Source organism: Polyodon spathula, chromosome 5 (genome assembly GCF_017654505.1).
Source record: "Polyodon spathula isolate WHYD16114869_AA chromosome 5, ASM1765450v1, whole genome shotgun sequence".
Lineage (NCBI taxonomy): Eukaryota > Metazoa > Chordata > Actinopteri > Acipenseriformes > Polyodontidae > Polyodon > Polyodon spathula.
In genome coordinates this window covers 13,571,068-13,598,895 of record NC_054538.1, presented here as the reverse complement: position 1 = coordinate 13,598,895, position 27,828 = coordinate 13,571,068, and the positions used below count along the sequence as shown (strand labels likewise).

Below are 27,828 nucleotides of genomic sequence, written 5' to 3'. Positions count from 1 at the left end.
ATTTTTTTAACTTAAGACATAACATAAAAAAAAAATAAACACAGATATGATGTAAATTATTACCATAGTTTTTTTGTTTTAATGTTTAACTAGCACCACCTTATGTGTGTGGCGTATTGTGCATTTATTTTCATCAGGCACTAGCAGTAGATATCCCTGGTCACCTAACTGTAAATAGACCCAATGTGCCTTTGCTTTTTCACTCCGCTCTTTACTTGACCTCCCAAGATGGCAAGTGTTCGGGCTGCAGGGATTATCTCCAGGTTTTCAACTAAAACAAGATACTCGCTTTTTACAGGTAACTAGCGACGTCTGTGACAGTGGTCTGTTTGCGGGGGGCCTGCCTTGGTTTTAAGTTACATTTTCGATCGTTAGTAATAACATCACCTTTCACCTAATTCATGTGAAAGTCATTTCAATAATAATAATAATAATAATAATAATAATAATAATAATAATGTGTGAGCTTAGTATTCGATTTATTAATATGACTACTTCGAACCCTTCCTGGCTAGAGAGAACACCACATACATGCATGCAGTCCCAGTGATTTAACAAGTCAAGATCTAGACAGGTGATAACATATTGTTTGCCAGTAACTCTGAAATTGCCAGTTCTGCTTGATTCTCCAGTTGTTTTAATACGTTAAATATGGACTGATTTTCCGTACTTGAGCCTGATAAGATTTCAGGCTATTCTGCCGTGTGTAGGTTTTATGAAATTCACAGTTAATAAATGCAGCTAGTTTAAAGTGTTTTGCGTATATTCACTCTTTTTTTTACTCCCAAAAGCTGTCAGCTGCTTAAAGATGTTGAAGTCATTACCCCCATGAGGTGAACTTCATGCTCTTCTGCTGATGCATCTTTGTCTCTTTCAAGGGTCACCTCTGTTTGAACTTCGTTGTCTCCACTTGGTGGAAAATAAATGGGAGACTGCAATCTATATGAATATTACATTTGCAAGCTAATGTTTTGGGACTTTATTGCATTTATTTTTATTTAGTAAGTGTTGTTGTTCTCCTGTTGAATATTATTTTCTCAAACTAGCCCCAGATCGTTCGCTACTTGCTGATGGAAATAATAGTGATGTTTATTTGTACAGAATGAACAGGTTAACGTCTATTTTAATAGGGTTGGAAGTGACCAAAATAGGATTGAGTGATTTGGCTAATCAACTCACTGGGTAGTTTGCCCTCCACAGATGGCCTTGAACATTGGTAGCTATCCTGGCTGTTAAAATGTCATGGTCAAATGAAGCCAATGCAGAATTGTAAAATGTTCCACATGTGTTGGCAGTACATGACAATGACCAGTTGTTACAGAGTTGTAAAAGATAATGTTAAGTTGAATTTCATCAGTCAAGAGAAATTATTTTTAGTGTTAAAAGCATATTTTGTAGTCATTATAGAAAACCCATCATACCTGTTAACAGAAACTGTTTGACAATGTGTGAATACTATAAATCATACGTTAAATGTCACAGCAAAATGTGATCTTTTCATTTGTACAATGCCTATTACTTAAACAAAAGTTGTTGTATTAAAATTCACTACCAGATCGTTATAAGTAGCTCCGATGTGCATTGGACAGTGTATAATGCCAAAGCACTGGGGGAGTACATAGAGCGGCTGTATTTGCTTCAGTAAAATATGTACAGTGGCTTGCGAAAGTATTCACCCCCCTTGGCATTTTTCCTATTTTGTTGCCTTACAACCTGGAATTAAAATGGATTTTTATTTGGATTTCATGTAATTGACATACACAAAATAGTCCAAATTGGTGAAGTGAAATGAAAAAAATAACTTTTCAAAAAATTCTGAAAAATAAATAATGGAAAAGTGGCGCATGCATATGTATTCACCCCCTTTGCTATTAAGCCTCTAAATAAGATCTGGTGCAACCAATTACCTTCAGAAGTCACATAATTAGTTAAATAAAGTCCACCTGTGTGCAATCTAAGTGTCACATGATCTGTCACATGATCTCAGTATATATACACCTGTTCTGAAAGGCCCCAGAGTCTGCAACACCACTAAGCAAGGGGCACCACTAAGCAAGTGGCACCATGAAGACCAAGGAGCTCTCCAAACAGGTCAGGGACAAAGTTGTGGAGAAGTACAGATCAGGGTTGGGTTATAAAAAAATATCCAAAAGTTTGAACATCCCATGGAGCACCATTAAAGCCATTATTAAAAAATGGAGAGAATATGGCACCACAACAAACCTGACAAGAGAGGGTCGCCCACCAAAACTCACGGACCAGGCAAGGAGGGCATTAATCAGAGAGGCAATAAAGAGACCAAAGATAACCTTGAAGGAGCTGCAAAGCTCCACAGCGGAGATTGGAGTATCTGTCCATAGGACCACTTTAAGCTGTACACTCCACAGAGCTGGGCTTTATGGAAGAGTGGCCAGAAAAAAGCCATTGCTTAAAGAAAAAAATAAGCAAACAAATTTTTGGTGTTCGCCAAAAGGCATGTGGGAGACTCCCCAAGCATATGGAAGAAGGTACTCTGGTCAGATGAGACTAAAATTGAGCTTTTTGGCCATCAAGGAAAACGCTATGTCTGGGGCAAACCCAATACCTCTCATTACCCCGAGATCACCATGGTGGCAGCATCATGCTGTGGGGATGTTTTTCATCGGCAGGGACTGGGAAACTGGTCAGAATTGAAGGAATGATGGATGGCGCTAAATACAGGGAAATTCTTGAGGGAAACCTGTTTCAGTCTTCCAGATTTGAGACTGGGACGGAGGTTCACCTTCCAGCAGGACAATGACCCTAAGCATACTGCTAAAGCAACACTCGAGTAGTTTAAGGGGAGACATTTAATGTCTTGGAATAGCCTAGTCAAAGCCCAGACCTCAATCCAATTGAGAATCTGTGGTATGACTTAAAGATTGCTGTACACCAGCGGAACCCATCCAACTTCAAGGAGCTGGAGTAGTTTTGCCTTGAAGAATGGGCAAAAATCCCAGTGGCTAGATGTGCCAAGCTTATAGATACATACCCCAAGAGACTTACAGCTGTAATTGCTGCAAAATGTGGCTCTACAAAGTATTGACTTTGGGGGGGTGAATACTTATGCACGCTCAAGTTTTCTGTTTTTTTTTGTCTTATTTCTTCTTTGTTTCACAATAAAAAATATTTTGCCTCTTCAAAGTGGTAGGCATGTTGTGTAAATTAGATGTTACAAACCCCCCAAAAATCCATTTTAATTCCAGGTTGTAAGGCAACAAAATAGGAAAAATGCCAAGGGGGGGCAATACTTTTGCAAGCCACTGTACCTACTACCTAGTGTACAAGACGTAACAGAAGTAAGTGTTCTGGTAGAATAAGTATGAAACATAAAATATACGTCAACAGTAATTATTTTTTATCTTGAAAACTGATCACTTAGTAGGCTAAAGTATAACCCCATTTAAAAAAATTAACAAACCACAGCTGAAAGGTCACGGTACCGAGACAGATGGTGTTCAAGAAGCAGGTTTCAGAAAGATAGACATAAAAAAAGACAAACCTCTCGTTTATCTGCAGTTTGCAAAAAGATGTTAACCCAGTCTGAAGTATTTCATTGAGCTATGTTACGTTTTACTAGGATGGGACCAGGGGAATACATGTTATAAATATACGTTGGGGTAGCCTGCATTGTGCCAAAAAAAAAAAAAAATGTTAAAAGTAATAAAGTGTAAATATTATTTAATAAAGTTTGCAACCCTACTTTTTTGGGTTCAGAAATAAATTAGCAAGAGCTGTATATGAAGATCCCAAACGGGTGTTACAGTAACATGTGATCTGTGTTTGGAATGTGAAACTGTTAGTAACAGCTGAGATTTTTGAATCGCAATTAGAACTCGTATGAACTGGAAACTTTGAAACGCTGTTGTTTGTTTGTTTGTTTTTTTGGTTGTTTTTTTTTTTTTTTTTTTTTTTAAACAAGATAGCAATAACAAGACCTGACAAGAGCAAACAAAAAAAAAAAATTATTTTCTGTGTTCCAAGAGTATTTTGATGTCCTTCCTCTGACATTATTTTGTTTGTTTTGATTTTCGTGCTCCAGAAATCTCATACAGCGCCTGCTGCTCTCTAAAACGCCCCACACCTCTGGACTGCAAGTGCAGCTGGTAAATAATAGCCCGATGCACAAGCGGCGCTCGTTGAGACCATCATTATCATGATTGCAGCTCATTATTTGTGTGTGTTGAGTAATTTGCATTGCTCTTAAATTTACATAGGCCGCAGTGGAAAACATTTGCCTAGCCGCTAGGCAATTTGGACTTTGCAGCCACAATTGTTTGCACTGCATCTATCCTTACATCAGCCCCAATGTGTTTTTAAAGTTTTACGATTTCCAATAAAACCTATTGTGGAATCTGTGTAGTGTCATTCATAAATGGTTTATTTATTTACATATTTATTTTAAATCACTGTTTAAATCTGTGTCATTACTGTATTAAGCTGTCATTAACTGTAATCCCATTACCATAACAATAGTTATTTTAGTGTATAGTTCTCTTTATGCAACAGTTTTTAGTTTTATGTACTAAGACATTTTTTAACAAAAATGTTAAATACGTTATAATTTCAGATCAGCTGAGTTATGTTATATGCATATAAGATTTTTTTTCTTATATAATTTTGGTTGTTTCACTAAAAAAATCATATCAGTTTTTTGGAACCCCAATTTGTCCCCTTTCTGTAGAATGACCCATTTATAAACTAAGTTAATGTTTTATTCCATATATGGATTACCTGTAACAAAACCGGATTATCAATCAAATGTAGACTATGGTGACGTCGCTGGTATATTTTGCAAATTAGTACTAGGTTAATTTTGGTAATGTGTTCCGAATCTTTGAAGGTCAAAATGTACCCTTCGTTACAGCCCTAATTCATTGGATAGAAAGAGGGTTACTTGTACGTACTGTCAAAGTATCACAGAAGTGCATCTAGTCGCTGTACCACCCGTGTGCTGCTAAATATGCTTTCGCTTCTCAAAATATACTTTCTAGTAGTTCTTCTACTACAGACAATAACAGTACAACAACAAATGAGTACTCTTAGAAATTCAGGGTCACTGCAAACCGATGAATCAAGCAAAGCATGATGCTGTAACTAGTGCTGTTGCAAAGTCGATAGCTACCGACTGCAGAGCAGACCTGTAAACGTTATAGCTTTAATTCATTTCAATAACCACATTTATGTTAAACAATATTTACAATATAACTGTTACTCAGTGAATTATTATTATTATTATTATTATTATTATTATTATTATTATTATTATTATTATTATTATTTAAACAGCAGTGAAAAACATCAGTTTGAGTAAAGGAACTGGTCATTTTAACTGCAATAATGTGAGTACTAAACTGACTCCATTGTGATTTAGCAGTTAGTTCAAACAATTTAACAAATAAATGCTGTATTAAACTATAAAGAGGGACCAACAAATAGGATCCAGAAATAGGAAGGGTTTTTATGCTGGGTTGCGTTTATGATGATAATATCAGCAACAAAACCAACTTAAATGAGATGGATGCGGTAATTTTATCAATTAAATGTGTGATTAAAAACAAGATTAACTGATTAATAAATTCTCCAGATGAATTGCAATTTAAATACTTGACAGTCCTCATACAGGAATGTTTGTTTAATGTTTTTATTGCTTAACCTGATCTTGTCCGCTGGCATTGTACATTACATACCAATAGTGTAGCATGTTAAAATGCAGGGCAAAGGTTGTTTCCGCCAAGCAGTCTAATTATGTGTCAAAGTTAAACTATAAGTGAATCTCGTTATATTATGTTTTCCATTGCATTTGTTCTGCGCTGCAACAAGACAGCTTGTTTTTCTGGCACTTGCTGGAAACTTTTAAGTTGTTAGTATGTTGAATGCTATAGAGGCCTACATTTTGTGTGCTTAAAGTCAATGTATGAGAGTATACATCTTATTATAGTTGTTTTTGTTTCCACCAGGTTACACATGCCGTCATTTCACAGTTTATTCTGCCATGCTAGGTAAGCACTATTGTCATTATTTTGCATAAGTATAACATTTTACAAATTAGAATTTGACGCAATTAATGGGTTTACCGTTGTCTCTATCTTAGTTCGAACTCATGTCAACTATGAGGTCAAAGGTGACGTGGCAGTTGTACGGTTTAACAGCCCTAACTCCAAGGTAAGACAATGCAGGTTTGTGTGCAGTTAAAAACTTTACTGTATTTTGTGGTTTACAATATCCAAAATAAAATTCTTATAGTACAAGCACAAAATACTCATTTTACTCATCCCTGTCAGTTAGGGTACTATCAATCATGTTTATCTGTTTGCTTGTTTGAAAAAATGCAAGACTTGAAAGAAAATAAGTCCAACTGTAACTGACATATTTGCATCCTAAGTATATCCAGTGAACTTGACGTTGGCCTTTGACCAAATATGTCTGCGATATTGTGGTTATGTGAATTACGTTTCCCCATGATACAGCCCGCACATTTTTAGATATTTTATATCTTTTAGATGTGGCAGTATAACTGTATGTGTCATTTTGTTCTAGATCTTTCCCTTTTTTCCGTATGTGTATTTTGTAGGTAAACACTTTGTCCCAACAACTCCATTCTGAGTTTACTCAAGTAATGAGTGAAGTCTGGGCCAATGGTGCTGTCAAGAGTGCTGTCTTAATTTCCTCAAAACCGGGCTCCTTCATTTCAGGGGCAGATATCAAGTCAGTACCATTTATTTACTAAGATTACAAACTAAAAATGATGACTGTCTGTTGGGATCCCAAGGTGAAATGTAACTAGGTGAATTATTTGAATTGGTAAGCTGATATTTCTACTTGGGATCCTGACCTATTTAAAGTAAACCATATATTTCTATTACTGTTTTGTATATTGCTGAATGGTGTCTACAGTGGAAGTTTGAGTAGAGTAAAGCCTTATCAATTGTTTTTCTTAATGGTTCCCTACCAGCATGATTGAAGCTTGCAGTAGTGCTGCAGAGGTGACCAGCCTTTCTCAAGAAGGACAGAGAATGTTGCAGAAGATTGAACAATCCCCCATACCCATTGTAGCTGCTATTAATGGCTCCTGTTTGGGAGGAGGCTTGGAGGTACAGTGTGACACTTTATCTTTGGTTGCCTAGGCCTACTTTTTCTTATTTGATTTTAAAAACATCAATAACAAGGAACTCTTTCAGACAATAATCTGTGCATTCTATATGTTCCTGAAACCATTAATACTGCATTGACATGTGGTAGATCGTATGATTTGAATGTAAACTCAGCTGTGTTTCTTTCACTAGCTTCTCTTCAGGGTTCTGTTTTGTGGTTTTTGTAAACTACAGGTAGTAAAGTAGGTTTCAGTTTGAAGACAGAACTCCTCTCTTCCCAGGTACATGAAAAAAGGACGAATCTTACAAAGTAGGATACATATTGTATTATCTGTTAGACTTTAACTGAAAGACAATCTAGTCTCCCACCTCTCCCTCTTCTTGTTTTGCCACGACTCAAGCCTGTTGTCACCATGCCCTGCTATGAATATTTCAGCAACCTTATTGATGGACATTGCTGTTTGTTTAGGTTGCAATTGCATGCCAATACAGAGTAGCAACAAAGAACAAGAAAACCGTCCTGGGTACTCCTGAAGTCATGCTCGGTTTACTTCCTGGAGCTGGTGGCACCCAGAAACTACCAAAAATGGTATGTATTGTTTTTCTATTCGTCTCCTCCATGTTAAAGGGTGTAATATTCTACCAATTTTTTTTCTCTCTTTTCATCGAAATAACAAATAAAAAACATGCCTATTTCTTTTGGTTCAGGTTGGCATTCCCTCTGCCTTTGACATGATGTTGACAGGCAAGAATATCCGTGCAGACAAAGCCAAAAAGATGGGTCTTGTTGATCAGCTTATTGACCCACTAGGTAAATGACTGAAGTATCTGTATATTCTACGAGGTGGGGCAGTGAGAGAATGCATTGTGTTGCGATCGTGAGTGATTGAGTCTATTTGTAAAGTTAATACTGTATTACTTTTACATATTGTGACGTGTTCGATTAAATCAATAAGCAGGTTTAGTTGTGCTTTTTTTTTTTTTTTTTTTAAAATACATTTCATACTGTAGACCTAAAGGCTGTGTAAATCCATGTTTATTGTCTTCTAGATATTCATGTTCACTATGTATCTGTTTGTTTTGTAAGGTCCTGGTTTGAAGGGTCCAGAGGAGAGAACTATGGAATACCTTGAAGAGGTTGCTATTGAATGTGCTAAAGGAATAGCCAATAAAAAAATATCTCTCAAGAAGGAAAAGGGTGTAATGCAGAGTAGGTGGTTTAATTACTTAGTGCAAGATGAATCTTAAACCCAAATAATCCATCGGCAATAACATCCTGCAATTAGGAGAAATTCTTAACATGCACACATACATAGATACTATTTTTTATTGTTTAAAACAACAAGAGTTGTCTTGATTTCTCTTCTGCAGGGTTGACAGACTATGTCATGGGTATTCCATTTGTAAGGAAACAGATATACAATACTGTACAGACGAAAGTTATGAAACAGACCAAAGGACTGTACCCTGCTCCTTTGAAAATTATTGAGGTAAGAACAGTTGGGGGGGGGGGGTTAAGATGCATTCAATATTAACCATAAAATCTTTTTTGCATTTTACTTTGAATACTGCTGTGGGCTCTTTCATATCTCACACGTGTACCTGGTGTGTGTCAATGACCAAAACTGCACAAATAATTTCTGCTGGCATACATAGTGATATGAGCTGCATTCAGATTCAAAGTCACTCAACAACCATCAGACATGGTTCAAAAGTGACCTGCACTACGTACCCTGAAGGAACCAATACAGTGTATGAAGATGTGTCCTGAACTGTGTTAACATTTGACCATTCCTTTTACTGCTGCTAACGTAAATTGCTGATGACGTTATGCCAACAGCTGTGTGGCAGTGGTCTATGGGGTTTCTTTCATTATCTCTGGGGAAGGATTAATTATATACATAAGTACATGGTGGCTGCCACATAGATTTGGCTTAATAGTCACCAAAATAAACATTTAAGTCAACAGAGATTGACATTTTAACACACAATAATCTATTTATTGTTCTCAGGTTATACAGACTGGAATTGAACAGGGATCGGATGCTGGCTATTTGGCTGAATCACAGGTAACTAATCCTAGCCTAGACATGTGCTTATTATTACTGTAGACTTAATAATTTAATAAATGTGACTGGCAACTGGAAAAGTTAGTGGAGTTCATGAAACCTTTGACGGGAGGTTTTAAAAAAAAAAAATAAATAAATATAATGTTGGAATTGCGCAATAATTGCCCAAGGGCAGGGACAGGTGTCGATTTTTGCAAGCATCTTGAATTATGTTGTGGGCTATTTGGATAATATAAATTGTGTTTTTTTTTTTTTAAATATAGTAACTATGATTTCATTGTGCTCCTTCCATGTTGATCCCACCAATAGACTGTCTTGGTGATTTATGTCCTTTTCAAATTAACGGTTACTGTAAAACACTGTTTGCTGGTAAGAAATTTGCTGGCAAAATAATTTAACTTTTATTAAAACTCTTCAAAATATGCATGCTGCAAAATTAGAGTAATTACTACAGTGAGTTTATATACAGTATATGTATTACTGTGAGTGCAACCATTTGTTGCAGTACATATGTACTTTTGGGACATCTGCATAATTAAGTTGCCACAGACATTTCCTGTTTTACAGTAGTTTAGTAAAGAGTACCGAATATGTTTTAAGAAATACACATTTAACTGATTTTAATTGTGATGGAATTTTCAGGTGTTAAACGTTCTAATAATTCCTATTGTAGCAGTTTTCCAGAATATTTTTTTTCAATTATACAGTATTTGTTTGCTGATTGAAGTAGTATATCATTTTTTTTTCTATTACACTATTAAAGTGTGTATTTGTAATTCAATGCAGAAATTTGGTGAACTCGCAATGACCAGGGAATCCAAAGCCCTTATTGGCCTCTACCATGGTCAAGTAGCATGCAAGAAAAACAAATTTGGAACACCACAGAAAGAGGTTCAGTAAGTACCCTTTAAAGCAGTGATTACTTCAAGATACTAGTTTAGTGTAACTAAACTCATATAAGAACAGTATAATTAACATAATGAACAGTTTTTGGAAATTGTAGGTGCAGTATGAGGTTACTGAAAAATTCCACTGGGTGGTGGTAATGCACTATATTTTAAAGCAAGTTGGCAATGCACTTAACCCTTTTAGGACCAAGCATTTTTCAGTGGGGTGCTCCCCTAGGACCAGGCGTTTTTTGTCTGTAATTGACACTCTTCTGTAAAAAAATCACTAAACCATTTTTTACAGTAGCATCTTGGAAATGGTGGCATTTATTTCAGAACACTCTGGGGAACATTTATGAAGTACTTCAGAAAACTATCTATCAGGAAGTTAGTCAGTCCCTCCCCTACCTACTGATGCATGTTTCAAGCCTGTACTGCCAAGTACGGTGACCCTGTAAGTCATCAAAATGAAGTGCTATTTTTTTTTTAACGTGTTTACATGATCACTGTCCTAGAAGTCCACTTCAGTATGACCGTTTTAACACGATCACGGTCCTTAAAGGGTTAACAATGTATTCACTGAATTAGTAATGGTGAGGGGTCTGCTTAAATGGGATACATTTCTGGGAGACGGCTCTGTCCAATGCTATTTGTCATTTAATTGGGACGTCATTCAGATCATGAGTGGAGATCGCTTTTCATAGCAGGACCAGTTTGCGTAGCGTAGTGCAGTGATTACCCTGTGACTTGCGTAATCTTTATCTTTAGCAAATCAATGTGATTTGATATTGTTCTTTTTTTTCTTTTCATTTAGAAACAAAAAGTGTGACCTAAGGTCCTCTCAAATGCCTCTTGTTTAATTGGGACAGCTGTTTATTCAGGATATTTTTACTGCTCCCAAAGCATCCGATAAAGCAGCTGCAACCTGTAGTACCATTCAGTACCAAACTTAACAGTATTTAAATTATACCCATGCATTTTAATTATTAATTATCTTCTGGTTTGTATTCATTTCTCCATTTTGAAGGAGACTGGCCATTTTGGGCGCAGGTCTGATGGGAGCTGGTATTGCTCAAGTCTCTGTTGACAAGGGCTTGCACACCATTCTGAAAGATACTACAGAGGAAGGCTTGAGCAGAGGCCAACAGCAGATCTATAAAGGGTATGTGAGCAGACATTAATGTGTTTTTGTTTTTTTTACCAGCAGGTGGCATTGGTGCAAAACAGCAGTTTCTTATTATTTTTTCCCCCTCCCCTCCCCTCCCCTCCCCTCCCCTCCCCCCCCCTACTACGTACCTGAAATCCTGATTCATTTAAATAGATTTTTTTTTCCTTTTGATTTAAACAACGTACTCACTTTGAAGAGGCAAAATATTTTTTTTTTGTGAAAACAGTTAATCTGAAATGTCTTGGTTAGATAAGTATTCACCCCCCTTGAGTTAATACTTAGTAGATCCACCTTTGGCAGCAATTACAGCAGTGAGTCTTTTGGGGTAAGTCTCTATCAGGTTAGCACATCCTGGATTGTGCAATATTCGCCCATTCTTCTTTGCAAAATTGTTCAAGCTCTGTCAAGTGGGATGGGGATCATTGGTGGACAGCAATCTTCAAGTCTTGCCACAGATTCTCAATCGGATTCAAGTCCAGGCTTTGACTGGGCCACTCTAGGACTTTCACTTTCTTGTTTCTAAGCCACTCCAGTGTCAGTTTGGCTGTGTGCTTGGGGTCATTGTCCCGCTGAAAGGTGAATCTCTGTCCCAGTCTTAGGTCTTTTGCAGAGTGAAGCAGATTTTCCTTAAGGATTTGCCTGTATTTAGCTTGTTTACACATGGACAGTTTCTCCCATCTCAGCTATGGAACTCTGTAGGTCTTTCAGTGTTGTCATTGGCCTCTTGGTGGCTTATCTGCCATATACCTTCCACTTCCACTTAATGATCGACTTGACTGTGCTCCAAGGGATATTCAATGCCTTTTTAAAATCTTTTTATACACCTCCCTGAAAGCTCCTTGGTCTTCATGGTAGCATATTTGCATTGAATGCACTACCCAACTGTGGGACCTTTATAGAGACAGGTGTGTTTAATCTGAAATCATGTGAACCACTTTTATTGCACACAGATGGACTCCATTTATCTTATTGTGTGAATTCTGAAGGCAATTGGTTGCACCTGAGCTTATTTAGGAGTGTCACAGCAAAGGGAGTGAATACTTATCTAATGAAGACTGTAACTAATATGGACAATTCGCACAGGAGTAAAAAGATACAGGACAGTTGAGTTTGAAATTTTACAGAGGGTCCTGATGTCCTGTAAAAAATAATCAGAGCACCTCCTGAGAATTGTCTGGGAATTAAGAAATTCACTGTTTGCACAGGGCCAAATTTTACTGCTGTCAGTAAAAATTCCAAAAACACCTGTTTTATGTGGTGATTTTTTTAGTCCTGTGCGAATCGGGCTCTTGTGTGTTTTTTGTCAAATGAAATATTTTTGTCTTCCTAGGTTGAATGATAAAACTAAGAAGAGAAGTATCTCTTCCTTTGAGAGAGACAGTATTTTCTCAAACCTTACCGGACAACTTGATTACAGTGGTTTTAATAAGGCAGACATGGTTATTGAGGCTGTGTTCGAGGACATCAATATAAAACACAAAGTCATTCAAGAAGTTGAAGCGGTAATTTTTTTTTTTATTTTAATGTGGTACGCTTATGATTATCTATTTTAAAATCTAAAAACTTCTAAATATCTTGGTAGGCACCATTGCATTAAGAAATGAGAAAGTTGGGTAAAATGGGCATTAGCAAAACATTTTTTGCATATATTTGACTTGGGCATATTTAGAGTTTAAACGTTAGTAAATTGTCAAATTGCTTATTCATTTTAAACTTTGTCAGATATTAAGAACAAGGTCGGTGTTTGCAAATAACAGCTATTCCAGAGTTTTTTTTTTTTTCGTTGTCTACTTCCTACCTTTTGTCACGTGGCGTCATTGTCACTGCGTATTCGCCTCCCAGTGTCCAGCATGATTTTGCTTACGTGACTAGCAATGTCCCCTTCAGGAGCTCGAATAAGTGAAGCTCTGTCTGTGCATATTGCAATAAAAGGGAGACCAAAAAGTAAAATGAGGCTGTCTTTTGTTGAGCCAGATGACAGAATGCTGTTTGTTTTGTTTTTTTGGTTTTTTTTGTTTTGTTTTTTTTTCTAGTTTGCACCCTACCGAGGAGACTTTTTGACTTTGACCCTCCCTTTTAAGTATTCAGCCGATTCCTGTTTATCCATTCATGTCTCAATCACAACTGAGAAATCTGTTAATAGCAAAATTGATTTAATTTACTTTTTTTCGTTCTTTCTGTGAAGCCGCTTATAGGGCTGTTAAATCGGCCAAGCCTTCATTTTTCATTACAAGCCGAATGTACAATGAAGATGTTAATAAGCAACCAATATTTATTAAAGCTATAATGAAAAAAATAATAATTATGCTGGACATACTTTAAAACCCGTACATTAAATACATTTTACTATTAACACAGTACTCAGTTTGAGATACAGAAATGTTTTAACAGGTATCAGTTGCATTTTTAAAGGAGAGGTAAAACACCAAAATTCAGAAGCCCTATTTATAGACGTGCGCTAATTTTGTATTAAAAAAAAAAAAAAAGACATTTGTTTACAAATCAGTAATAGTACTTGTTGGTTTGTGTGTGTGTTTATTTTTTAAAACATTCAATTTTTAAAGGTAAACGTTAAAATAAATTAAACCGAATCTGCACCTCTTAAGGGGATGTTGTCCACTCTGGAATACCAAGATATTTAAGTTAAGACCGATGGGTGTAATTATGGAAATTGTTTAGAATTCCCCACATTTTGAAATGATATTTTTACTATTCTAAAGAAGTAAACATTTGAGCACTTGTGGAAATGTTCTAATAGAGTGAAATGTTTTATATGAAACTATATATGGGAATTTATAATTTGTCACAGTTGAATGCAGCTTGATGATAATTTCACTGACCTAAACTAACTAACTTTAATGAGCCCTTCATTCACATGTAATACCTCTTGTACAATCTTAATTTAGGTAAAAATTGAGGATATAAAAATGTTAACTGCACACTTCTCTTGTCTGCCTGAAACATTAATTAAATATGGATTTAAATATAATATACTTTTTTATGTTTGTCAATTAACAGTAATGCATATTTGAAGAAGTCATGACTGAGTAAGAACAGTGATGTTACTTTTGTCTAATATATATTATGCACTTCTACAGGTTATTCCCCCTCATTGTGTTTTTGCCACGAACACATCCGCTCTGCCCATCAAAGACATTGCTTCAGTCAGCAAAAGACCAGATAAAGTAAGTTATTGTTCTTTCAATTCAGAGTTTGCTGAACTAGATTCAAAAGGTACAATTCGTACTTGAACTTACAAATGTTGCTTACATTTTAGTAAATATAGAGCATTGTTGTTTTATTTAGTTTTATTTAGCACTCGCACATAATTGTTTTTCACCTAAATCAGACGTCTTGCTTGCATATGGCATTTTAACTAACATGGCTGTATTGTTTACTTCCCCCAGGTAATTGGGATGCACTACTTCTCTCCAGTAGACAAAATGCAGCTGCTGGAAATCGTCACCACTGACAAAACGTCTAAAGACACAACTGCCTCTGCTGTGGCTGTCGGCCTTAAACAAGGAAAAGTCATCATTGTAGTGGGGGTAAGAAACACAGCAATGTATATTTTTTTTTATTTTTAAATGGGATATACTAGAAGCACTGTAACCTGCTACCGCAACCTACAATACATAGCTTCCGGGGTCTTGTCCAGTGTTGAGGGTTTCTTTGCTTTTAGAGCAGTGTTGTGGTTTCTGGTGGTGGTTGTGGTTTTCTGTATGGGCAGCCACCATCATGCCTCTTGGGGGAAATGACTGAGATACTACTTCTGCTTTCCCATGATTTATTACTGAATGGTTTCCTGCAGCATGGCAACATGCATGTGCATGCTGGTCAGTGTAATATAGTACTAAAGCAATAGAAGTCCAAATTAAGATACTTAGTCATAATGGAATGACCATGAAGAGACTGAATGATCTTAACACTAGAACCGCGGGGTTTATGCTAGTACCTAGAACCACCAGCAGTAGTGATTATGACGGTTACATTTTAAACAGCATCGCTAAGAACATGAAACGCAAACTATTAGATACAACTCAAATTTTTTCTAGCAGGAACACTGTATTTAAATGAAAAAATAAACATAAAAGGCTTTATTTTCAAAATTAGCACACATAATGTATGAAGTAAAAAAATGAAACTAATAAAATAAACATTTCAAAAAAATATATTGTGTAAATAGTTGTAAACTGGTGTATGTACATATAAAATTGTAAAAACTAAGTAATTATTTACAAAAATAACAAAGAAAATAACGTGAATGCGCATTCAGGGAAACGTACATCAAAGTAGCCTCCATATTAGCACAATCATGCATTTGCCACATACTGTTGTTTCACACTGGGCACAGATTATCTTATCATAAGTTTTATTTTTATTGCATTTAGTTACCTGGCGTTGTGTGTGTCACTTGATGCGCACTGTATCCAGTTTGAGCTGCGTTTCCCTGCCGCTTTGCAGTTTTCAGATCGAAATGTTTCTGCCAAAGCTTTGTGGATAGCACAAGATGAAATCTCTCCTACTGATATTTTCCCCGTTGCATTCCTTGTACAAAAAAAAGGAATTGATCGCTGCCATGCCCAGTACATTGTAAAATACAGCAACTGAACACTAGTGATTGCTTCACTAAGTACTAAGTTTTGTGCAGATGGTGGAAACTCTCTTTGCTTTAATGTTCCAACCAGGCTGTTTTTTTCTTCAACTGTTTTGCTAATTACAGTGAAATAGAAATGTCATTGGTAACATTCATCCCTTTTCCTAAGTACATTTACATCAGTCTAAGTACCACATTGTCACCCAGTCCCTGACCAGCTGGGCGAGTTTCATCTTTGTACAGGTAGGGGTCTGGCCCGCTGTCAGCCAAAACTTGATCCCGGTTGTTTGACATGTGTTGTGTCCAGCGACGCCATGCTTTTGTCGGAAACCGCTTGAAGCTTGAAGCAGGCAGTGCTGTTTTCAATGAAGTAGTCCAAATTTCTGATGCCAAGGCATATATCTGTAGTTGTTTTCAAATTGAAAATCTCAAGATTTCTTGAACAATTCTTGTAATAGTTATATTATAAGACAGCAGACTATAAATACTAACGTAGACAGCCAGACAGCAGTTCTCCAAGGAATTGATAGGGTTACAATAGAAATTTAGATAACACATATCTAGACTTCAAGAGTGATATTCTATTACATACATATAGCTGCAAACTCAGTTGAGGTAGAGAACATACTGGCTTGTATATACATATAACAATAGTGTATGGTTTGTTATTTTAACAATAAAAGCATGTATTGTAATAAGCTGTCAAAATAACCGGGTCTAGGTAGAAGTGCTTTTTTTATTTTTGCGATTTCTGACTTTCAGACTCGGTCAGGTTATTTAATACATGTATGTAGAAAAAGTGAAGCACAGACAACCGCAGATCTTTAACACACACAGAGCATTTAAATTTTAAAAGTGAAAACCATCACAATGACTACCATGGCGGTTCTGGTGTTAAACAGGATTCCGTTAATACTTAAATCAATAAATACAGTGCATTTTGGCTTAATATTTCATCATCATATTCCCAATAAGGGTTTTTGAAAGAATTTAAAATGATTTAAGTATGTTATATTTTGATCCCTGTTCCATGCTTGAGTTCAGATCTAAGATGAACAATTTGGGTGTGATTTTTGATCCTGTGTTAACTTTTGAATCGCATGTGCTGAATACTGTCAAGGTTTCTTTTTTTCACCTTAGAAATATTGCGAGACTGTGTTCCATGCTTTCTCTACCTGCAGCTGAAAAACTGGTTCATGCTTTTTTTTTTCTCTAGGATCGATTACTGTAACGCCCTGCTTGCTGGGGTGTCTAATAGCATCCTCACTAAAATTCAATTTGTTCAAAATTCTGCAGCCAGAATTTTGTCTCGGTCCCGCTCAAGAGATCACATCACTCCTGTCTTGGAGGCCTTGCACTGGCTGCCTATCAAGTTTAGAATTGATTTTAAAATTTAATTGCTGACATTAAAGCTCTTCATGGGCTAGCTCCAACTTATCTGTCAGATCTTTTTATCTTTTTACACTCCCACTCACTCCGTCGATCTCAGACTGCTGTGTGTCCCACCTGCTCGCCTAGGCTCTATGGGCGACAGGGCCTTCTGTTATTATGTCCTCAAATTATGGAACTCTATTCCACTAGAGTTCAGGAACTCATCTTCTTTTGAGTGTTTTTAAAGTTAATTTAAAGACTTACTTTTTTAGAAAGGCGTTTTTGTGATTGTTTCATCTCCTTGTGTTTCTTTTATGCATAATCTGTTTATTTATTGTAGTACTATTAATTGTGAAGCGCTCTGAGATGACTGCTTTTAAGGGTGCTATACAAAATAAAGTATTTTTATTATTATTATTATTATTATTATTATTATTATTATTAATTCTGTACTGAAATTCTAACAAACCTGTTTTTGTTTTGTTTTTTTCAGGACGGTCCTGGCTTTTATACAACCAGATGTCTAGCTCCTATGTTGGCTGAAGCTGTTAGAGCCCTGCAGGTTTGTGTGTTAATTCAGATTTGTGTTGCTTTTAACGTTTTATCCCCAGAGATATAGAGTTGTAGGGATCGTGTAAATTGCTATAAACTGTGTACATTGTAAGTCATGGACACATACTTTTGCAGCCAGTCTCAACTGATTGATTTGTGGGGAAACTGAGCCGATCGCCCAGGTATTTCACAGAAGTATTCTAGTGGTAATACTGACACCTGTCGGGCTGAGGTTGAAGTAATTTGTTGTCTGATGTTGATAAGCCAATTCCCAGAGTTCAGTAATTTATTGAAAAAATATACCCTTCAGGTTCGCGTCCAGACTGCAGAGTAGGCAGGTCTTCACTGGGGACTCCGAAGGGAGCGTCACATTGGCTTTGGCGCTACCATGGGTTATGGAGGTAAAACTGGTAGGGACTGTTTCTCCTCATCGCTGTAAAGCGAACTCTGCTGGCCAGGCACCCAGTGAGCTCAGAGCGGACACCTGCAGCTGTCCTCCAGAGGTGGTAGCTCGCAGATATCTGCTCTCGAGTTCCTGGGGAAAAAGGAAGCTGACTTTGTCTTGGGATCGGAGGACATCAACTGAATCTTCAGGTCTCGTGAGCCATGTGGGGAATTGCTGCAGTGAGGAGAAAAGCAATTGGGCATTCCAAATTGGGAGGGGAGGGGGGGGGGATTATAATTGGACACACTAAATAAAAATATATATGTTGTATACCCTTGTTTGTGTTCGTTTTTAATTAAAAGCAAAATGTTCTGTTTATGTAGGAAGGTGTCGACCCTAAGAAACTGGATGCCCTCACGACTGGCTTTGGGTTCCCTGTTGGCGCTGCCACTCTTGCTGACGAAGTAGGAATCGACGTTGCTGCTCACGTAGCAGAGGACTTGGGAAAAGCATTTGGCTCCCGATTTGGTGGAGGCAATGTTGAAGTACTGAAAACCATGGTAGCAAAAGGATTCAAAGGTACATACATTTTAAGAGATCTTCTTCACTAGGGGAGAAATTAATACATTTTAATACAAATAAAAAAATTAATACATTTTAAAATAAAATAAAAAGTTTGCCAATGCCATAACCAAAGTTTATAGGTTTTATGTTCAAGTTCTTATGTGTTACAGGCCGCAAATCTGGAAAAGGATGCTACGTCTATCAAGAAGGCACAAAAAACAAAAGTGTGAATCCAGGAGTTGAGGAGATTTTGGAGAAGTTTAAGATTCCAGTAAATCCTGAAGTGTAAGTGGTGTTTGTAGAGATCCGTGTAATGTGATGTGATTAAAGATTGTCTATGGTGAACAGTACACTAATAAAGGCTTTATCTTGGGAATTACTTTTTTGCAAATATCAAAGTGTTTATTATTATTATTTTTAATCCTGCCTTTTTACAATATTGTGAATTGGGATTGGGATTCAACAATGTCTGGATTATATTGGAACATGTGCCCTAAATGTCTTCTTTTTTTATTTTTTTTAATTAAACTAAGCAGGTTTTCTACTGTTAATATCCCTGTAACATGGAATTTAACTAAATTTAGAGTTCCAAACTGAGTTGCATAGACTCGTTTAAATTGGGTAAGTAGTGTTGTTAAAATGGTCTTTGTTCTGGTGAACTATTTAAAATGTGTTAAGGTAAAACAAAGTAATAAAATGAAGCTGGAATATTTAGGTCACGATTGTTGCAAAAACTGTCCTGATGTTTTTTTTCAGAGCCAAAGACGGTGATGTCCAGTATCGCCTGGTTTCCAGGTTTGTGAATGAGGCAGTGATGTGCCTGCAGGAAGGAATTCTTGCTAACCCAGTGGAAGGAGATATTGGGGCAGTCTTTGGCTTGGGATTCCCACCATGTCTGGGAGGTAACAACTTCAGGACACACTATCTGGACACAACTGATAGAAATCTAGTTTTGTTTTTGCTGGCACATATGTCGCTTGTCATTCATTTTATAAGCTTGATGATTTCTGAGATGTTTCCATGAGTATTAATCCTCTACCCTTCATAGCAATTTATAATGCATCTCATGTGTTTGGTTTTTTTTAGGTCCTTTCAGATTTGTTGACTCCTATGGAGCAGATAAACTTGTTGAGAAGATGAGAAAGTATGAGCATGTCTATGGAAATCAGTTCACACCGTGCCAATTGCTGCTTGACCATGCCAAGGATGCCAGCAAGAAATTTCACAAGTAAACCGGGGGGAGGGGGGGGAGTTAACGAGAGAATAACTATCCTAAATCTTCTTCCCATGGTGCCTTAGAAAAGCAGACAAATCGGGCATTTATTTCTGTGTTTGCAGAGCTCAAATTAATTTGCACTTTGTAAAATGGTTTTATTTGAAGGCAGTAGATGGGTAACACTGAGGCCATTGCAAAGCAGCATTTTATTGTAAACCAACTTAACAATAAAACTAAACAGTTTTGGAAACCTGCTTGTTTTTAATTATTTTTTAGACCAACTTTTATCAATGTAGACTTTTTTCACATACATTCATAGGTATTGTGTAATACAATACATTTTACTTTGATGTACCTCATCCATTTCATTTTGGCAAAGCTTTCAACACTGTTTATGGAAGGGTATACACACTTTTCAATTACGTGAGGACTGTGGGGGATATACCACAGACTCCTGACTGTTCAGCTGCATGTGATGTTTAAAAACCTAAGTATTTAAAACCTTTGTATTGTAAGAACAAAAAGAAAGAAATGTGCACTAAATTGTGTCTTTGATTCTAAAGTAAATCAAATTTCTTATTGGACCAACCCTTTATTTAACCTGAATTGCAGAGGCTTGACCCCTTTTCTCCATTTTATTACCATTCTGGATTAATGTGCATGCTTCTGATTTATTGTGGCAATGTAAATGCTAATGCACTGCCCAGTCACATTATTAGGGTCGTCACTAGTTGCACCAACATCCTGATGCTGTTAAAACTCCAAGGACAGATCTTGTGATAAAGACTGAACAGGGCAGGCTCAGGGTTATCGCAGACACCCGAGAAAAGGGAAAGAACATTTCAGAAATAATGACAGGGATCGTAATCTTTTCAAAATGTAGTCTGTTTTTTGTGCTCCTATTTATTTCACTAATCCATAAGGATTACATCTTACATGAAAAGAAGAATTTCATTACAATCAATAACACTACCTGTGTTAAATTTTTTATTTTTTTTATAACAATTATAATCTACACTGGGGAAAATTGGTTGCTGTTCCATAAATATACATACACAAACCTCTGGGCACACAAGGTAGTTACAAACCAGAGCCATTAAACTGTATGATTTAGCACCGTCTTTGACAAATAGCACACTATCCAACTTCAGACAGCAGCGATTAGTACAATTTAAGCTCAAATTACGGTCTTTTAATAGTGTGTAATTAAAGGCTTGTTCAGAACAATGTACAAAAGGCAACTTATTTTCCCTTAAAGTTGTATCCCAATAGAAAGTAAGCATAGTTACAGCCTAATGATGCATTTTGTTTCAGATTTTCATAGAGGTAATGGGTTTCCAAACTTCCAAACTGCTGAAGCAAAGATTGAACTGGAGTACTACTTTTGAAAGCAGAACATGGATCTGGAGAGGATTCAATGAGAAGTAATTGTTATTAGACCCTGAACATTTACTACAATTCCACACATTTGCAGTACAGTTATTTAGAGCTCAATGGTTAATCTACTATACTGTAAGATTAGTATACATGTGTTTTTAAAAGCCATAGAAGTGTGTACCCCAATGGAGAAGTTTCCATGTGTGGTTATTTACACGTGAAGTGGCGATGTGCGTGCATGTTTGAGAGAACAGCTCGAGAGGATCAGGTTTGTGGCCAAAAACAACGGCCACAGAGAGGGATAGGGAAAATCTCATTTACTTGTGAGCATGATGTAAAACACAGGAAATACACGCCCATTTTCACATGGAAACCTGCATTTCACATGAAAACATCCACTGCTCCCAATTCAGACAGCCTTGGGAGCATACGTGGAAGGTGTCTGGCACAGATCTCTATACTCCTACATCTCCGCTGGTTTTCAGCCATAATCTGCAATAGCTGGGTTGGACAGTTTCATTATATACCTCTGGGTTAATTCTTTTTGTATTCTTTAATAAGTAGTGTGATAAAATAGTTTGAAATATTAATCACTACTAACGATATGCCACCCCACCAATGGACATTTGAAAAACAGTTTGGGCAAGAGCAGTAAAACACATTATTAAACAATCAGGCACAAGGCATTTACAAATCACAGCTTTATTACATGAGCTTAACACTGTGCTTTAGAGTTTCACTCAAATGATGTCATCTGACAACCAAAAAGAGTAAGAGCGTCTTTTCCAGTAAAATAAATTGAGCCAGCGGAAACCCGAAATGTATACGGTCATTTTTCATTTGGCTCGAGCACAATGTCTTGGGAAAAAAAAAAAACAATTTAAACCCAGATATGGAAAATCAACAACCAAGCAATTCCATTGGTTCTGTTTTCCACACTGTTTAATTAATAATACCTTTATTTTATTTATGGGCATGGCGCGCCAAGAGATTTGCTAAACATCACTGATTCTCATTTGATGTGTTATTGTTTGTTTGTTTTTTTCCCCCACATCTTACACAAATTATACTTTGTGTTTTATAACATCTGTTGGCCATTTAATTTTAAAATACGTCTTCTGTTCAGAGAGACATGACTGTAAGACGGGTCAAAAGTGTTTATTTGTGGAGGGGAAGAAGGGTGTTATGACTTTTTCTTGATGCAAAACTATGTGGACAGTTGTTTGACTGAAATTGTGCTATTTATGAAATAACTGAATAAAATTATCTTTTAAATTAAATTTCTGAGCATTCCTGGAATGTTGTCTATATTGTATAGTAGTTCTCATGCTTTAGTTTCAAGATAAATGTCCTGCAAATTATAAAATAGCTACATTTAAAGAGAAGACAATCATTAAAATTAATTAGAACATGGAACATTTACTGTAACCAGGTAAATGTATAATCTAAATTCTTCACACCCCTCTTGTGTTCGCTTGTTTAATGGTAGTAGAAATATTGAGAGAGAAAACAGCAGTCAGAAGCAGCTTAAAGTTGAACTACAGCTGCCACTCTCTTTTCGGTCACTGTATTTGCCTTTTGGAACACTTCATGTCATCTCATTTGCTCTACCTTAGACCAACCTTCCACACATACACAAACCCATAAACACCCACACACACAAAAACAATATTCTGTCATGCCTCCCAATTGTTTATTTTAGAATTCTTATAAATTAAACTGGTTTCTTTGTTGTACATAATTTTATAATATCATTTCTAATAGTAGCTAGTATTGGGTGGGTGTATTATATAACAGTATGTGATATATGTTGCTGTATTGAAGTGGCACAGGGTACTTGGTAAACAAAATCAAAATGTTATTGGGGTTATACACACAGAGAAGCACATACCCACTATATTAAGTTTAATTTGGGTATGCAGAATGAAGGCAGCTGGAATTTCCTGCATCGCCTTCAAAGCCATAGAAACAATTAAGCCGACTGCTTGAAAATGTGAATTTTGTGGTGATCATCAAAAATGTCTGGAATGGAGACTGAATTCCTCTCTATCCACAAAGGAGTAAAGCACAGATAGTGACAATGTGAGCTTCCCCACACTGTCCTTGCCTCAAGCCCGTCCAGAAGAATCACTCTCACAGGGGATAAGGGAGAAAATGAGTCTTCATGTCCATCTAATCTGTGGCTTTTCTTTCAGTTAATAATAATGTCTGAAAAATGCCTGGTGCCATTTGATTTGAATTATGTGATGAGCACAGGAAACTCTCCTAATTTTGTGATATAAGTAGGATTTGAACCTTTGAATTCTGATGGGCTGAAAGGGGAGCGCATTGTCCCACTCTATCACCAAGACCACCTTGTGCTTGCTTTCCAGCCTGTAGACAGACTTATTGTAAAGAACCCAAAGGTATGAGTGTTGAGAACTTCAACAGTTCAGAATTGAGTAGCTTCCCATAGGGATAATTATGTATGTTACTCTTACGTGTCAATTGGTTTATGCAGAATCTTAACCGAGACAGATGAACTTGAGCTGTAATATACAAAACTTGGATTCATGTCAATTCTGCCTGGATTTGAGCTGGATAGATGAAGATATATGAAGTGCCACAGGTAAACCAGTCTTTTTCACCAGCATTAATCAGAAAAGATCCCAAAAACACTTGTTTGTTCATTGTACCAAAAGAACTATAATTATATTTAGAAGTCATAAACATTCAATCTTATGTAGTATTCTAACAACACAAATGTTCTTGGTCCTGAATATCTAAATTTGTACTAATTAGTACTTTGTACTAATTCGGTTCTCACATTCCTTTATCCCTTCCTCCCTCCAACCTTCTGTCTGTTCCCCATAATGTTTTTCTTTTGTAGTATCTTCTATTTCCAGGAAGATCAACCTTGGTTCCAAACAAATAAGCCTCCCACAAGAGTCAAGCGTTACATTTTGGGCCTCCAGCCTTTAATAAACTGCATGATTTTCTTGACCTGCAGCTTTGTCAGCTTGAAGTCGTCAGAGAGAATCTCCTCATTCAGCTGCACAAAAATGCTCCCATCAATACGCTCACGGACAAAAAAAGTTACCACATCTTCTGAGAGGCCTATAAACCTCAGGCACTTGGAGACCTCCTCCACAGAGAGTGTTGAGAGGTCTGAAGGGGGGTGCCATGCAGATCCATCCCCATTAGCTCGGGCCATGCCTGGTGCGTGGGGAGAAGTGGCTAACACAGGAGTCTCAGAATTGCATCTCGAAGACACTGGTGGGACTTCAATTACCCCTTGGGTGAGGTAAACCTTGGTGATGCCACCTTCAGCGCCCTTCACAATGGTGGGGGAGAGTGGAGCTGTGCTTCTTATGATTATGTTTTCAGACTCAAAGCCCTTAGGTGGCCGAGGTGGTGGGACAGCACACATCCCACCATCGGCAGGCTTGTAAATTTGTTCCGCATGACGGTTCCGGAGATCCTGATCGAACCTCATGTCTCCCGAGTTGAAAGAAGCAATATCAGGAGAAGCACTCTGGCTGTTGGGTGGGTCGAAAGGATCAGTGGGCTCAGAGGCTAGGGACGGAGATTTCTCTGGCTCCAACCATTCGGCTGGAGATGAGGAAGGGCTGCTGGAGTACCCATGGTTAGCAAAAGGGTTTAGTGCCCCAAAAGGAGCAAAACGTTTCTGAGAGTGAGGAGGTTTCAGCTTAGGGCAGCTGTAATAGCTTTTGTAGGTGTCGGTGCTGAGGAGGGGGGTGGAGCGCCCGCTGGCCACACTGGGCATAGTGTCTGTATAGGCCCATGGGTCCAACCAAGAAGTCTGCGCTGGCTGCATGCCAGGCGCCCCGTTGCTACCAGGAAGTTGTCGTGTGGACGAATCAATGGCTTTGCAGTCACTCCAGTTACACGGGTAACAGTAGAGGGAGTAAGAGTCAGGAGACGGTGAACAGCTACCACTGCGAGTTCCAGAACTGCAAAAAAAGAAGCACAAGCTACAGCTTACTAAAACAAAGCAACATGCCTCTCAACATTGCAGCTGTTTCATTTTTATATTGTTTGCACAAACAAGCATAACTACAGGAATGTAAAATACCTTTGCTCCTTTTAATCTGGCATTTAAAAAATAACGTGATGCAACTGTGCATGCTATTGCAGTTAGTTATCATAAATACACAGCTTGCTAACTCTTGAAGTTTAACCTGATTTATTTGCACTGTAATTTCAGTTTACCAAACTGACATTATGATGGAATATTTGGTTTTACCATGTCTACACTCTACCATTCTCCCAGTTCTATGAATAAATGATATTGTGGAAGTATGCAGGTAACAATTAATTACATTGGCAAAGGCTGGAATGTTGGCATTTGTCTAAATCATTATGTAACAGTAATGGGAAACATTACCAACTCAAACAAATGAATGAAGAAAAGAGAAATAAAGAGCTATAATTACAAGGAAGTCCATTTATCACTCAATAAATCGTCATTACAATTACCTCTGCATAAGGGAGATTATTCATTTATTTACTACAATTATAGCTTCAAGAGTTAACTAGTTTGTTTGGCCTTGTGATGTGAACTACAGTAGGAATTTCTTAGAAAAAGGTTAAATAAACTTATATGCATGTAATCTGGCATCAATTCTATAGAAATATTATGTTCACAATATTTAAAAACTGAGCAAATTGCCCTTTTTACTAATTACACAACAAGTTCAAACCAGGATGAAAAAGCAAACACAATTACTGTATTTAAACTACACAATACAAAATGCTTTCTTCAAGGTGTTTGGACATTTTTGTCATGCAAGGCTCAATGATGAAACCTTATAGCTATTTAAATAATTCCATGTGCTGAATCTTGCCTGTCATGTACTTGTTTTGTAGGTCTGCAGTTTTGCACGAAACACTTTTAACATGTATAAATGTAAGTTCTCACTCATTTAACTCCTTCTTTCCTATTATTAACTTACCAGCTGTTTTACCCAAATGACTAATATGCTTTGCAGCTAGTTCTTTCACCCTGATAACTGCTGAGGTACAAGGGCAAAGGAAGTGCAACTGTCTGAAAGTTATAGTATGCAAACTGAATGCTTTCTGTAGACTCATGTTTTTGCTGTATGTCTGTTCTTCTTTCAATACTGCCCTTAGGACAATAGGAGTGCATGTCAGGAGTTATTTTAACAGCTATAAGCCTTTTTGAACTTTGCATTAAAAAAACAAACCTTTTTGTTAAAGGGTGCTGACTGTGACACAGTTTGAATTATTTAAAAAAACTTTTTAAATAGAAATCGCCAATTATTTTACCCCTGATTTTCTCCCAATTTGGAATGCCCAATTATTCAACCTGGCTCACTGCTGCAACCCCCGAACTAACTTGGGAGAGACGCAGACGAGCACTCGCGTCCTCCAAAACGTGTGCCGTCAGCCATCCGCTTTTTTTTCACACTGCAAGCCTGCTGTGAAGCCATTACAGAACTATAGCGTCGGAGTACCACTCAGTTCTGATTTGTACACAGGCAGGCCTGCAGGCGCCCAGCCAGCCTCCGGGATAGGTGAACCGAGGATTCCCCAGCCAATCTAAACCCTCCACACCCAGGCAGCGCTTGGCCAATGTTGCGCTGCCCCTGGGAACTCCTGGCCATGGCATTGCCTGGATTTGAACTGGTGATATCCAGGCTATAGGGCACATCCTGCATAGTGTCTTTATTAGATGCGTCATTGTTCATGTTTTTTAAGCTTCTTCTGTAAGAAGACTGTAGTATTAGAACTTTAAACATATTCTTTAACTTGATTAATGCTGAGCAAAAAGTAGTTCAGAAAAGTAAAGGGAAAATGTGTGCTTGTATCGAAGCACTGAAAGGGGCACACTAAAATCGCTCTTTGGGAGGTCTCATGGAAACTCCTTGACTGATTTCTATCAGAGTTGGAAACTTTGGAAATGAATTCAATCCAAGAAAAGTGATCTACAAATGGTAACTAAACACTGCACTTCGCCCCCTCCCACAGTACAGTACATCTAGTGGACCTTTATGACCTGGCTCAGGCACAGAGCACTTTGTGACATGTTGGCAACCATTTCTTTAAACTCTGCCCCATATTTTTGCTATTATGGGTAGCAATGATTGGAACTATGTCAAGTTGTCTGAATCTGGGGATTGATGACTGATCCAGATAAGAGTCTTAGATAAAGGAGGGATTTACTGGTCTTAGGTCCAGACCAAATCAAAACTTTGACAACCCGCTAATCACACTTAACAAAACTGTACTTAATAGGGTTTTCTTTTTTTGTAAGTATCTTATTTCTTCTACTCCTAAAAAGAAAACGCTATTAAATACAGTTTTGTTAAGTGCGATTAGCGGGTTGTCAAAGTTTTAATTTGGTCCCAGCCTTAGTCTTATTTGTAAAAAATACAAAAACAGACTCCTTACTGCTCACAACACCCGTCAGATTTTCAATAAATGACTCTACAGTAGAATTAGACAAACATTTTGGCGAATGGCTGAATGACTCCAGGAAGAACAGTGTGCAAAGGTTCCCAATTGGA

General features: G+C 37.3%; 2 protein-coding genes across 4 annotated transcripts in view; one reads left to right on the top strand and one right to left on the bottom strand.

The window, feature by feature from the left end:
• The first annotated feature begins 174 nt into the window (after positions 1–174).
• On the top strand, positions 175–21,785 carry LOC121315588 (trifunctional enzyme subunit alpha, mitochondrial-like). Of its 2 annotated transcripts, XM_041249816.1 has the most exons (21): positions 175–298; positions 5,979–6,020; positions 6,113–6,183; positions 6,593–6,726; positions 6,974–7,112; positions 7,582–7,701; positions 7,821–7,923; positions 8,200–8,322; positions 8,484–8,602; positions 9,125–9,181; positions 9,968–10,077; positions 11,096–11,230; positions 12,567–12,738; positions 14,335–14,421; positions 14,644–14,784; positions 17,698–17,766; positions 18,525–18,720; positions 18,876–18,990; positions 19,462–19,607; positions 19,792–19,933; positions 21,236–21,785. In XM_041249816.1, exons 1-21 carry the CDS (start codon positions 229–231, stop codon positions 21,243–21,245), a joined length of 2,301 nt encoding a protein of 766 aa, XP_041105750.1. In that variant the 5' UTR covers positions 175–228; the 3' UTR covers positions 21,246–21,785. The 2 variants fall into 2 exon arrangements, with proteins under 2 accessions (XP_041105750.1, XP_041105751.1); XM_041249817.1 differs by lacking the exon at positions 21,236–21,785 and having other exon boundaries at positions 19,792–20,171.
• LOC121315587 (GRB2-associated and regulator of MAPK protein 2-like) overlaps positions 21,781–27,828 on the bottom strand; it is a 54,632-nt gene continuing 48,584 nt past the window's right edge. For both annotated transcript variants that reach the window (XM_041249814.1, XM_041249815.1), the window contains one exon: positions 21,781–25,251. In XM_041249814.1, coding sequence (XP_041105748.1) covers positions 24,234–25,251 — 1,018 coding nt within the window. In that variant the 3' untranslated portion in view covers positions 21,781–24,233. The remainder of the gene's footprint in view (positions 25,252–27,828) is intronic.